This window comes from Hyperoodon ampullatus (assembly GCF_949752795.1).
Source record: "Hyperoodon ampullatus genome assembly, chromosome: 4".
NCBI lineage: Eukaryota > Metazoa > Chordata > Mammalia > Artiodactyla > Ziphiidae > Hyperoodon > Hyperoodon ampullatus.
This window is the reverse complement of record NC_136917.1, coordinates 66247943-66262150: the sequence shown is the minus strand read 5'-3', so window position 1 is coordinate 66262150 and position 14208 is coordinate 66247943. Positions and strand designations below refer to the sequence as shown.

Sequence of the window (14208 nt, the reverse complement as noted above, 5' to 3'; positions counted from 1 at the left end):
CTCCGCAACAAGACAAGCCACCGCAAGGAGAAGCCCGCATACTGCAACAAAGAGTAGCCCCTGCTCGCAGCAACTAGAGAAAGCCCGCGTACAGTAATGAAGACCCAATGCAGCCAAAAATAAACAAAAACAAAAACAAAACAAGACAGTAGAATGAAAGAAATAAAGATCCTTATAGTAGTCATAAAACCAATTATCTACTGCATGTTTTCACAAGTACTACTTAAGATTTTTGCTACTAGAACTTATACCCATCCTTCTCTAACTATTCCAAAACAGAAGAGGAAGGAACATGCCCAAATTCACTGTATTAAGCCACCGTCATGCTGATTCAAAACCAGATACAGACGCCATAAAAAAAGAAAATTACAAGCCAATATCTTTGATGAATACAAATGTAAAAATCCTCAACAAAATATTAGCAAATCAAATCCAAAAATACATAAAAAGGATCATACACAACGATCAAGTTGGATTCATTCCAGGGTTTCAAGGATGATTCAATACACACAAATCAATCAATGTGATACACCACATTAAAAACAGGAGAGACAGAAACCACATGATCATCTCAATTGATGCAGAAAAAGCATTTGACGGGCTCCCTTGGTGGCGCAGTGGTTGGGAGTCCGCCTGCTGATGCAGGGGACACGGGTTCGTGCCCCAGTCTGGGAAGATCCCACATGCCATGGAGCGGCTGGGCCCGTGAGCCATGGCTGCTGAGCCTGCGCGTCCGGAGCCTGTGTTCTGCAACGGGAGAGGCCACAACTGTGAGAGGCCCGTGTACCGCAAAAAAAAAAAAAAAGAAAGAAAAAGCATTTGACAAAATTCAACATCCATTCATGAAAAAACTCACCAAAGTGGGTATAGATGGAATATATCAACATAATAAAAGCCATTTACAACAAACCCACAGACAACATCATACTCAACGGTGAAGAGCTGAAAGCCTTCCCACTAAATTCAGGAATAAGACAAGGATGCCCATTCACCCCTTCTCGTCAACATACTACTGGAAGTCCTAGCCACAGCAATGTGACAAGAAAAAGAAATAAAACGTATCCAAATTGGAAGGAAAGAGGTAAAACAGTCACTATTTGCCGATGACATGATACTCTCTATAAAGAACCCTGAACTCTCCACACACAAACCCTATTATAACTAATAAATGAATTCAGCAAGGTAGCTGGATACAAGATTAATATACAGAAATCTGTTGCATTTCTTTATGCTAATAATGAAATATCAGAAACTTAAAAAAAAATCCTGTTTAAAGTCGTGTCAAAAAAAGTAAAATACCTAAGACTTAACCAAGGAGGTGAAAGACATATACACTGAAAACTATACAACGCTGACAAAGGAAACTGAAGATGATACAAAGAAATGGAAAGATATCCCGTGCTCTTAGATTAGAAGAACTAATACTGTTAAAATGGCCATACTATCCAAAGCAATCTACAGATTTAATGCAATCCCTATCAAAATACCTATGACATTTTTCACAGAACTAGAACAAATAATCCTAAAATTTACATGGAACCAAAGAAGATGCAAAATGCCAAAGCAATCCTGAGGAAAAAGAACAAAGCTGGAGGCATAACCCTTCCAGACTTCAGACTATACTACAAAGCTGTAGTAATAAAAACAGCATGGTGTTGGCACAAAAAGAGACATATAGATCAATGGAACAGAACTGAGTACCCGGAAATAAACCCACACAACTATGGTCAATTAATCTACAATAAAGGAGGCAAGAATATACAATGGAGAAAAGACAGTCTCTTCAGCAAGAGGTGAAGAGAAAAGCTGGATAGCTACAAGTATATCAGTGAAATCAGAACATTCCCTCACATCATATGCAAAAATTAACTCAAAATGGTTTAAAGACCTTGATATAAGACATGACACCATGAAACTCCCAGAAAAGAATATAGGCAGAACATTCTGTGACATAATCATAGCAATATTTACTTAGATCAAACTCCAAAGGCATAAGAAATAAAAGCAAAAATAAACAAATGAAACCTAATTAAACACAAAAGCTTTTGCACAGCAAAGGAAGCCATCAACAAAACAAAAAGACAACTTACGGAATGGGAGAAAAATATCTGCAAATGATGTGACCAACAAGGGGTTAATGTCCAAAATATACAAACAGCTCATACAACTCAGTATGGAAAAAAAAAAAAAAAAATCAAAACACAGGCAGAAAACCTAAACAGATATTTCTCCAAACAAGACATACAGATGGCCAACAGGCACATGAAAAGGTGCTCAACATTGCTGATTATTAGAGAAACGCAAATCAAAACTACAATGAAGGGCTTCCCTGGTGGCGCAGCGGTTAAGAATCCGCCCGTCAATGCAGGGGACACAGGTTTGTGCCCTGGTCCGGGAAGATCCCACATGCCACAGAGCAATTAAGCCCATGTGCCACAACTACTGAGCCTGTGCTCTAGAGCCGGCAAGCCACAACTACTGAGCTCGTGTGCTGCAACTACAGAAGCCCAAGCGCCTAGGGCCAGTACTCCACAAGAGAAGCCAGCACAATGAGAAGCACGCACACCACAGCAAAGGGTAGCTCCCACTTGCTGCAACTAGAGAAAGCCCACATGCAGCAACAAAGACCCAACACAGCCAAAAAAAAAAGAAAGAAAGAAATAGAAGCAGAAAAAAAAAAAGAAAAACTACAATGAAGTATCACCTCACACCAGTCAGAATGGCTATTCTGAAAAAGTCTACAAATAATAAATGCTGGAAAGGGTGTAGAGAAAAGGGAACCCTAGTACTCAGTTGGTGGGAATGTAAATTGGTGCAGCCACTATGGAAAACAATATGGAGGTTCCTTAAAAAACTAAAAATAGAGCTACCATATGATCCTGAAATCCCACTCCTGGGCATATATCTAGAAAGGACAAAAACTCTAATTTTAAAAGATATATGCACCCTAATGTTCATAGCAGCACTACTTACAAGAGCCAAGACATGGAAACAACCCAAGTAGCCATCAACAGATGACTGGTTAAGAAGATGTGAGATAGATAGATATATAAAGAGAATATTACTCAGTCATAAAAAGGAATGAAGTATTGCTATTTGCAGCAACAGGGATGGACCTATAGAATATTATACTGAGTGAAGTAAGTCAGAGAAAGACAAATATTAAATGATATCACTTACATGTGGAATCTAAAAATAATACAAATGAATCTATAGGCAAAACAGAAACAGACTCATAGACACAGAAAACAAATTTAAGGTTACCAAAGGGGCCGGGGCCCTGGGTCAAGGGAGGAACAAATTAGTAGTATGAGTAACAGATACAACTGCTCTACATAAAACAGATAAGCAACAGGATTTACTGTATAGAACAGGGAATTATACTCACTATCTTGTAATAACCTATAATGGAATATAATCTGAAAAAAATAACTGAATCACTCTGCTGTACACCTGAAACTAACATAGTATAAAATAAATGAAAAAAAGAAAAAGATTTTTGCTATACTACCTTATCTAGATCAACTATCAATATGTAGAAATTTGGCCAGATACATAGGTTTCATTTAAAAGTAAAGTAAAACGTCTTAATACTGCATTTTCTGAGTTGCCTGAAACATATCCATTTTAGAAAAAAACAAAACAAAACGCTATTACTTTAAGAAATAGCATATGCAAGTAACATGGCCAAATATCATTCTCTAACGCAGTCTAATAGTTAAAAAGTCAGTTTTGTCTAAGTGGAATCAACTTAGTCCTCCCCTTCCCATGAGCTGCCAAATCTCTGACAGTATTCAGTAAGATAACCACTTAAAACTAGCTAAACAAGTCTTTACATGTGAAAATGCCAAACTCAGAGTCATCAAATGGACAGAATACCAAGCAGTGTGCCTATTGCTTTCTGGTCCAATCAGGAAACCAGTATATCCTAGAGAGGACAACCCACAGCTACCAAGAGAAAATACGGAATCTCTCTAGACTTCACAACGTGACAGTAAAAAAATTTGAGAAAAGAACACACTACAGTTGAGACTAGAGTAAGCAAGTAATCAATACACACACACAAACTATGCATTCTGCCTCATACAAGGAGAACCAAATAGTCCAATTAAAGATACTTTAATTAAGCAATTCAACTTAGAATTTTTTCTAAATAAACCAAGATAAGGGCATATATAACCACAAAATTACTTAGCACTTCATTTAAAAAAAATAAAAAACTAGGAAAATCTACATGACCAAATACTGGGAACCGAGTAAATAAATTATGGCAATTCTTACAATGGAGTACCACAACACTATTGAGAATAACGTTGTTAAAAAAAAGTAACATTCAAAGATGTTCACATTATATACATAAGTTTTTAAAAGTTACAAATCAGATCATATATTTAAGCTTCATGAAGTTAGCCAAAAAGCTCACATATCTACCTACATGTTGAAAACCATTTTATCCAAGAATATACAAAATGTCATCAGTGGTTACATAACTGAGTGATGGAACTAACCAACTTCTGGTTTTTCAAAAATAGACAAGTTTCATTTGTGTAATAAGGCAAAACTTAAATTAGCTTAAATTAATTAGTGACAGGGAAATTTACTATATAAAAAGAAAAAGTGGGAATTCCCTGACACTCCAGTGGTTAGGACTCGGCACTTTCACTGCCATTGGCCTGGGTTCAATCCCTGGCCAGGGAACTAAGATCCCACAAGCCTCATAGCATGGCCAAAAAAATAAATCATTAAATAATAAAAACAGAAAATGAACTTTATGTAATTAAAAATTTGAGGACCATGTCATATGTTATTGTTTCATGTCAGAAACAGAATGTGCTCAATCAATGAAATTAGGCAAATGGAACAAACTCCTAAGAGCTGCTTAAATTTAACACTTATTCTAATACAAACAACTCCCTAAATAATCCTCCTTATTCCTAACATGGAATGAATGAATTTCTCTTTCTGACAAACAACAGAACTAAACATACCCTTGGGAATTTGGCTGCCATCAATCTCTAGACACTTTTTATATTTTGGGTGATCATGACTCCTTTGAAAACTTATAAAATACACCTGGATTTATTCTTTCTTAGCCTATCCTTACTTCTTGATTCAACTACTTCTACTTCTCAGTAGTTGAATTACAAAATTAAAGACTTCTGAAGAGGCAGAACACCTAAATAGACATTTCTCCAAAGAAGACATACAGATGGCCAAGAAGCACATGAAAAGCTGCTCCACATCACTAATTATTAGAGAAATGCAAGTCAAAAGTACAGTGAGGTATCACCTCACACCAGTTAGAATGGGCATCATCAGAAAATCTATAAACAACAAATGCTGGAGAGAGTGTGGAGAAAAGGGAACCCTCTGGCACTGTTGGTGGGAATGTAAATTGATACAGCCACTATGGAGAATAGTATGGAGATTCCTTAAAAAACTAAAAATAGAATTACCATATGATCCAGAAATCCCACTACTGGGCATATACCCAGAGGAAATCATAATTCAAAAAGACACATGCACCCCAATGTTCATTGCAGCACTATTTACAAAAGCCAGGTCATGGAAGCAACCTAAATGCCCATCAACAGACAAATGCATAAAGAAGTTGTGGTACATATATGCAATGGAATAATACTCAGCCATAAAAAAGAATGAAATTGAGTCATTTGTTGAGATGTGGATGGATCTAGAGACTGTCATACAGAGTGAAGTAAGTCAGAAAGAGAAAAACAAATATCGTATATTAACGCATGGATGTGGAACCTAGAAAAATGGTACAGATGAACCAGTCTGCAGGGCAGAAGTTGAGACACAGATGTAGAGAACAAACGTATGGACATCAAGGGGGGGGGGAAACCGCGGTGGGGTGGGGATGCTGGTGTGCTGAATTGGGCGATTGGGATTGACATGTATACACTGATGTGTATAAAATTGGTGACTAACAAGAACCTGCAGTATAAAAAAACAAACAAAAAACACAACTAATACTAAACTTTCCTTGGGTTATTTGTATGGAAATATGTTAATATAAATGTTTCAAACATTACATGAAATTTCTAAAAATCTTATATGTTCTGGTATAATGTTATAAGTCATAATTCTAGTTATTACTTTAAAATGTATATCTCAGAAATAACTAAATTTCCTTCTCAATTGCATTATTATGAACTTTCATCAAATCTTTAACTGTGGTCATTTTTAAGTCTTTTGTCATTTACAGACAGTTCTGGGTGTACTCTGATGCTTTTGCAAAAATGTTCCCATAAAAGGGTTTCATCTTCAAGGAATTAATGTAAAAGACTCTGACAAGTACAGGTTTCTGGTAACTGACCGTACTGCTAAACTGAATAAGCATTTTCAGAACTCTAATGGAAAACTGATGAATTCATAAAAGTGCTAACAAAAGATCAAGATGAAAAAAAAATTAATTACATGGGACTGAGTGAACTGATGAGGATGATTATAATTTTTGTGACTTTCTGTTTGAATTAAAAAAAAAATCTCACAAGGACTCAGAGGCAAAAATTATACAAACCAATTTTCACTTCAAAGTAAAGGAGCTGTTACAGTGGAGAATTACTGGACTGAAAGTCAATATTATGATATAGTATGAGTGTGTTTCGTGTTTGATAATTGCAACCATTGTTGCCTTTGTTGTGGTCATCCATTTACAATGCTTGGAGTCACTTTATCTCTTGTAAAAATAAAATACAGTGTGTGTGTTAAAAAAAAAAAAAAAAGAAAAAAAGACTTCTGAAGAAAAAGCTCATGTTTCTTCCAGTGTCACAAAAGTTATTTATTTCATCATCTTCTTTTTCAATATTTGCATGTGAAAACATACCTTTAACACTTGGATATGTTTCTGCACTGGCACACAGTAAGTATCACTGTCCCACACCTCAAGGGAAGAACTGACATATTTTTATTTCTTTTGTATGCCTTACCGCATAAGAGAAAAAAAGCTCCCAATGAGTCTATTTCCTGGGTTCTCAGGACTCAAATATATACATATACCATTCAAGCAACAAAAACATTAAGAAAATTCACAAGTAGGTCTAAAAAGATACATTAAGAAAATTCTCTTACACCATTTAAACAAAAACAAATCCTGCACTGGTAAGAGTATTTCTACCCAGCTCAACATAGCAGAAGCATTTAAAAAAATTTTATAGATATACTTACCTGCCCCAGATTTTACATGTAGAGCCCCAAGAGCTGATATTATCAAAAATATATGTAGATCTTCAAGATGGCAGAGGAGTAAGACGTGGAGATCACCTCCCTCCCCACAAATACATAAGAAATACATCTACATGTGGAACAACTCCTACAGAACACCTACTGAACACAAGCAGAAGACCTCAGACTTCCCAAAAGATATATTTTTTTCCTTTTTCTCTTTTTGTGAGTGTGTATGTGTACGCTTCTTTGTGTGATTTTGTTTGTATAGCTTTGCATTTACCATCTGTCCCAGGGATCTGTCTGTCTCCTTTTTTTAGTATACTTTTTAGCGCTTGCTATCACTGTTGGATTTGTTTTTCAGTTTGGTTGTTCTCTTCTTTCTTTCCTTCTTTTTTTTAAATTACTTTAAAATTTTATTTATTTATTTATTTATTTTTGGTATGCAGGCCTCTCACTGCTGTGGCCTCTCCCTTTGCAGAGCACAGGCTCCAGACGCGCAGGCTCAGCGTCCAAGACTCACGGGCCCAGCCGCTCCGCAGCATGTGGGATCTTCCCAGACCAGGGCACGAACCTGTGTCCCCTGAATTGGCAGGTGGACTCAACCACTGAGCCATCAGGGAAGCCCTAAAATTTTATTTTAATAACTTTATTTTATTCTTTTCTTTCTTTCTTTCTTTTTCTTTCATCCTCCCTCCCTCCCTCCCTTGTTTTTCAGTTTCATTGTTCTCTTCTTTCTTTCCTTCTTTTTCTTTAATTACTTTAAAATTTTTATTTTAATAACTATTTTATTCTTTTCTTTCTTTCTTTCTTTTTCTTTCTTCCTCCCTCCCTCCCTCTCTCTCTCTCTCTCTCTCTCCTTCTTTCTATTTTTATCCCTTTTCTTCTGAGTTGTGTGGCTGACAGGGTCTTGGTGCTCCAGCCAGGTGTCAGGCCAATGCCTCTGAGGTGGGAGAGCCGAGTTCAGGACACTGGTCCACCAGAGACCTCCTGGCTCCACGTAATGTCAAATGGCGAAAGCTCTCCCAGAGTACTCCATCTCAACACTAAGACCCAACTCAACTCAACCACCAGCAAGCTACAGTGCCGGACACCCTATGCCAAACAACTAGCAAGACAGAAACACAACCCCACCCATTAGCAGAGAGGCTGTCTAAAATCATAATAAGGTCAAGACACCCCAAAACACACCAGCGGACGTGGTCCTGCCCACCAGGAAGACAAGATCCAGCCTCGTCCACCAGAACACAGGCACAAGTCTCCTCCACCAGGAAGCCTACACAACCCACTGAACCAACCTTAGCCACTGGGAGCAGACACGAAAAAAAATGGGGACTATAAACCTGCAACCTGCGAAAAGGAGACCCCAAACACATTAAGTTAAGCAAAATGAGAAGACAGAAAAACACACAGCAGATGAAGGAGCAAGGTAAAAACCCACCAGACCAAACAAATGAAGAGGAAACAGGCAGTCTACCTGAAAAATAATTCAGAGTAATGATAGTAAAGATGGTCCAAAATATTGGAAATAGAATGGAGAAAATACAAGAAACGTTTAACAAGGACCTAGAAGAACTAAAGAGCAAACAAACAATGATGAACAACACAACAACTGAAATTAAAAATTCTCTAGAAGGGATCAATAGGAGAATAACTGAGGTAGAAGAACAGATAAGTGACCTGGAAGATAAAGCAGTGGAAATAGCTGCAGAGCAGAATAAAGAAAAAAGAATGAAAAGAATTGAGGACAGTCTCAAAGACCTCTGGGACAACTTTAAACGCACTAACATTCGAATTATAGGGGTCCCAAAAGAAGAGAAAAAGAAAGGGACTGAGAAAATATGTGAGGAGATTATAGTTGAAAACTTCCCGAACATGGGAAAGGAAAGAGTCAATCAAGTCCAGGAAGCACAGAGAGTCCCACACAGGATAAATCCAAGGAGAAACACATCAAGACACACATTAATCAAACTATCAAAAATTAAATGAAAAGAAAAAATATTAAAAGCAGCAAGGGAAAAACAACAAATAACATACAAGGGAATCCCCATAAGTTTAACAGCTGATCTTTCAGCAGAAACTGTGCAAGCCAGAAGGGAGTGGCAGGACATATTTAAAGAGATGAAAGGGAAAAACCTACAACCAAGATTACTCTACCCAGCAAGGATCTCATTACATTTGAAGGAGAAATTAAAACCTTTACAGACAATCAAAAGCTAAGAGAATTCAGTACCACCAAACCAGCTTTACAACAAATGCTAACAGAACTTCTCTAGGCAGGAAACACAAGAGAAGAAAAACACCTACAATAACAAACCCAAAACAATTTAGAAAATGGTAATAGGAACATACAGATCGATAACTACCTTAAATGTAAATGGATTAAATGCTCCAACCAAAAGACACACACTGGCTGAATGGGCACAGAAACAAGACCTGTATATATGCTGCCTACAAGAGACACCCTTCAGACCTAGGGATACATACAGACCGAAAGTGAGGAAATGCAAAAAGGTAGTCCATGCAAATGGAAATCAAAAGAAAGCTGGAGTAGCAATTCTCATATCTGACAAAATAGACTTTAAAATCAAGACTAGTACAAGAAAAAAGGAGGACACCACATAATGATAAATCCAAGAAGATATAACAATTGTAAATTTTTATGCTCCCAACATAGGAGCACCTCAATACATAAGGCAAATGCTAACAGCCATAAAAGGGGAAATCGACAGTAACACAATCATAGTAGGGGACTTTAACACCCCACTTTCACCAATGGACAGATCATGCAAAAGGAAAATAAATAAGGAAACACAGTTTTAAATGATACATTAAGCAAGATGGACTTAACTGATATTTATAGGACATTCCATCCAAAAACAACAGAATATACTTTCTTCTCAAGTGCTCATGGAACATTCTCCAGGAATAGATCATATCTTGTGTCACAAATCAAGCCTTAGTAAATTTAAGAAAATTGAAATCGTATCAAGTATCTTTTCCGACCACAACGCTATGAGACTAGATGTCAACCGCAGGAAAAAATCTGTAAAAACTATATAACACATGGAGGCTAAACAATACACTAAATAACCAAGAGATCACTGAAGGAATCAAGGAGGAAATAAAAAACTACCTAGAAACAAATGACAATGGAAACACGACAACCCAAAACCTATGGCATGCAGCAAAAGCAGTTCTAAGAGGGAAGTTTATAGCAATACAATCCTACCTCAAGAAACATCTCAAATAAACAACCTAACCTTACACCTAAAGCAATTAGAGAAAGAAGAACAAAAATACCCCCAAAGTTAGCAGAAGGAGAGAAATCATAAAGATCAGATCAGAAATAAATGAAAAAGAAATGAAGGAAACAATAGCAAAGATCAATAAAACTAAAAGCTGGTTCCTTGAGAAGATAAACAAAATTGATAAACCATTAGCCAGACTCATCAAGAAAAAAAGGCAGAAGAATTAAATCAACAGAATTAGCAATGAAAAAGGAGAAGTAACAACAGACACTGCAGAAATACAAAAGATCATGAGAGATTACTACAAGCAACTCTATGCCAATAAAATGGACAACCTGGAAGAAATGGACAAATTCTTAGAAAAGCACAACCTTCCGAGATTGAACCAAGAAGAAACAAAATATAAGCAGGCCAATCACAAGCACTGAAATTGAGACTGTAATTAAAAATCTTCGACAAAACAAAAGCCCAGAACCAGATGACTTCACAGGCGAATTCTATCAAACATTTAGAGACAAGTTAACAGTTATCCTTCTCAAACTCCTCAGAAATATAGCAGAGAGAGGAACACTCCCAAACTCATTCTACAAGGCCACCATCACCCTGATAGCCAAACCAGAGAAAGATGTCACAAAGAAAGAAAACTACAGGCCAATGTCACTGATGAACATAGTAAAAATCCTCAACAAAACACTAGCAAACAGAATCCAACAGCACATTAAAAAAATCATTCACCATGATCAAATGGGGTTTATCCCAGAATGCAAGCCTTCTTCAATATATGCAAATCAATCAATGTGATACACCATAGTAACAAATTGAAGGAGAAAAACCATATGGTCATCTCAATAGATGCAGAAAAAGCTTTTAACAAAATTCAACACCCATTTATGATAAAAACCATCCAGAAAGCAGGCATAGAGGGAACTTACCTCAACATAATAAAGGCCGTATATGACAAATCCACAGCCAACATCGTTTTCAATGGTGAAAAACTGAAACTATTGCCTCTAAGATCAGGAACAAGATAAGGTTTTCAACTCTCACCACTATTATTCAACATACGTTTGGAAGTTTTAGCCACAGCAATCAGAGAAGAAAAAGAAATAAAAGGAATCCAAATTGGAAAAGAAGAAGTAAAGCTCTCACTGTTTGAAGATGACATGATACTATACACAGAGAATCCTAAAGATGGTACCAGAAAACTACTAGAGCTAATCAATGAATTTGGTAAAGTAGCAGGACACAAAATTAATTCACAGAAATCACTTGCATTCCTATACACTAATGATGAAAAATCTGAAACAGAAATTAAGGAAACACTCCCATTTAACACTGCAACAAAAAGAATAAAATACCTAGGAATAAACCTACCTAAGGAGAAAAAAGACCTGTATGCAGAAAACTATAAGACACTGATAAAAGAAATTAAAGATGATACAAACAGATGGAGAGATATACCATGTTCTTGGATTGGAGGAATCAACACTGTGAAAGGACTATACTACCCAAAGCAATCTACAGATTCACTGCAATCCCTATCAAACTACCAGTGGCATTTTTCACAGAACTAGAACAAAAAATTTTAGTTTGTATGGAAACACAAAAGACAACAAGTAGCCAAAGCAATCTTGAGAAAGAAAAATGGAGCTGGAGGAATCAGGCTCCCGGACTTCAGACTATACTACAAAGCTACAGTAATCAAGACAGTATGGCACTGGCACAAAAACAGAAATATAGATCAATGGAACAGGATAGAAAGCCCAGAGATAAACCCACGCACATATGATTGCCTTATCTTTGATAAAGGATGCATGAATATACAATGGAGAAAAGACAGCCTCTTCAGTAAGTGGTGCTGGGAAAACTGGACAGCTACATGTAAAAGAATGAAATCAGAACAGTCCCTAACACCATACACAAAAATAAACTCCAAATGGATTAAAGACCTAAGGCCAGACACTCTAAAACTCTTAGAGGAAAACATAGGCAAAACAGTCTATGACATAAATCACAGCAAGATCCTTTTTGACCCACCTCCTAGAAAAATGGAAATAAAAACAAAAATAAACAAATGGGACCTAATGAAGCTTCAAAGCTTTTGCACAGCAAAGGAAACCATAAACAAGACCAAAAGACAACCCTCAGAATGGGAGAAAATATTTGCAAATGAAGCAACTGACAAAAGATTACTCTCCAAAATTTACAGGCAACTCAATATCAAAAAGACAAACAACCCAATCCAAAAATGGGCGGAAGATCTAAATAGAGATTTCTCCAAAGAAGATACACAGATTGCCAACAAACACATGAAAGGATGCTCAACATCACTAATCATTAGAGAAATGCAAATCAAAACTAAATGAGGTATCACCTCACACCAGTCAGGATGGCCATCATCAAAAAATCTACAAACAATAAATGCTGGAGAGGGTGTGGAGAAAAGGGAACCCTCTTGCACTGTTGGTGGAATATAAATTGATACAGTCACTATGGAGAACAGTATGGAGGTTCCTTAAAAAAACTAAGAATAGAACTGCCATATGACCCAGCAATTCCACTACTGTGCATACACCCTGAGAAAACCATAATTCAAAGAGTCATGTACCACAATGTTCACTGCAGCTCTATTTACAATAGCCAGGTCATGGAAGCAACGTAAGTGTCCATCAACAGATGAATGGATAAAGAAGATGTGGCACAAATATACAATGGAATATTACTCAGCCATAAAAAGAAACAAAATTGGGGCTTCCCTAGTGGCACAGTGGTTGAGAGTCCGCCTGCCGATGCAGGGGACACAGGTTCATTCCCCGGTCTGGGAAGATCCCACATGCCGTGGAGCAGCTGGGCCCGTGAGCCATGGCTGCTGAGCCTGTGCATCCGGAGCCTGTGCTCCGCAACGGGAGAGGCCACAACAGTGAGAGGCCCGCGTACCACCAAAAAAAAAAAAAAAGAAAGAAACAGAATTGAGTCATTTGTAGTGAGGTGAATGGACCTAGAGTCTGTTATACAGAGTGAAGTAAGTCAGAAAGAGAAAAACAAATACCGTATGCTAACACATATATATGGAATGTTAAAAAAAAAAAAAAGGTTCTGAAGAACCTAGGAGAGGACAGGAATAAAGACACAGACGTACAGAATAGACGTACAGAATGGACTTGAGGACACGGCGAGGGGGAAGGGTATGCTGGGATGAAGTGAGAGAGTGGCATGGACATATACATGATACCAAATGTAAAACAGATAGCTAGTGGGAAGCAGCCACATAGCACAGGGAGATCAGCTCAGTGCTTTGTGACCACCTAGAGAGATGGGATAAGGCGGATGGGAGGGAGAAGCAAGAGGGAGGAGATACGGGGATTTAAGTATATGTATAGCTGATTCACTTTGTTATAAAGCAGAAACTAACACCCCATTGTAAAGCAATTATACTCCAATAAAGATGTTTATATATATATATGTAAATTAAGTATACTGCATATGAACTAAGAAATACACATGAAATGTTCCTAAATATACTCACAGAAAGATAGCTGTTAATGTCCACATCATCAGTAATAGTTTGGCGTTCTCCTTTACAGTTAATTTTCCGAAACCTTCGTCGAGACTGTCTGGCAGGAATTTCTCTTTGTAGAATACTATCTTCATTATCTTTGGAATTCTCTACCTGAAACACATGTTCACATTCCTGATTAAACATCCAATTTTTCCATATTACTGACAGTCTATGGAGTTTTAACAGGCGCATAAGGAGGCTTCATTTACTACT

The 14208-nt window shown here is 37.2% G+C and overlaps 1 protein-coding gene across 5 annotated transcripts in view; it reads right to left on the bottom strand.

Annotated features, from left to right (window-relative positions):
* The window catches only part of RAPGEF6 (Rap guanine nucleotide exchange factor 6), a gene marked incomplete at both ends in the record, with an annotated part of 241187 nt that overhangs the window by 133151 nt on the left and 93828 nt on the right, over positions 1–14208 (bottom strand). For all 5 annotated transcript variants that reach the window (XM_079703308.1, XM_079703306.1, XM_079703304.1 and 2 more), the window contains one exon: positions 13963–14106. In XM_079703308.1, coding sequence (XP_079559434.1) covers positions 13963–14106 — 144 coding nt within the window. The remainder of the gene's footprint in view (positions 1–13962; positions 14107–14208) is intronic.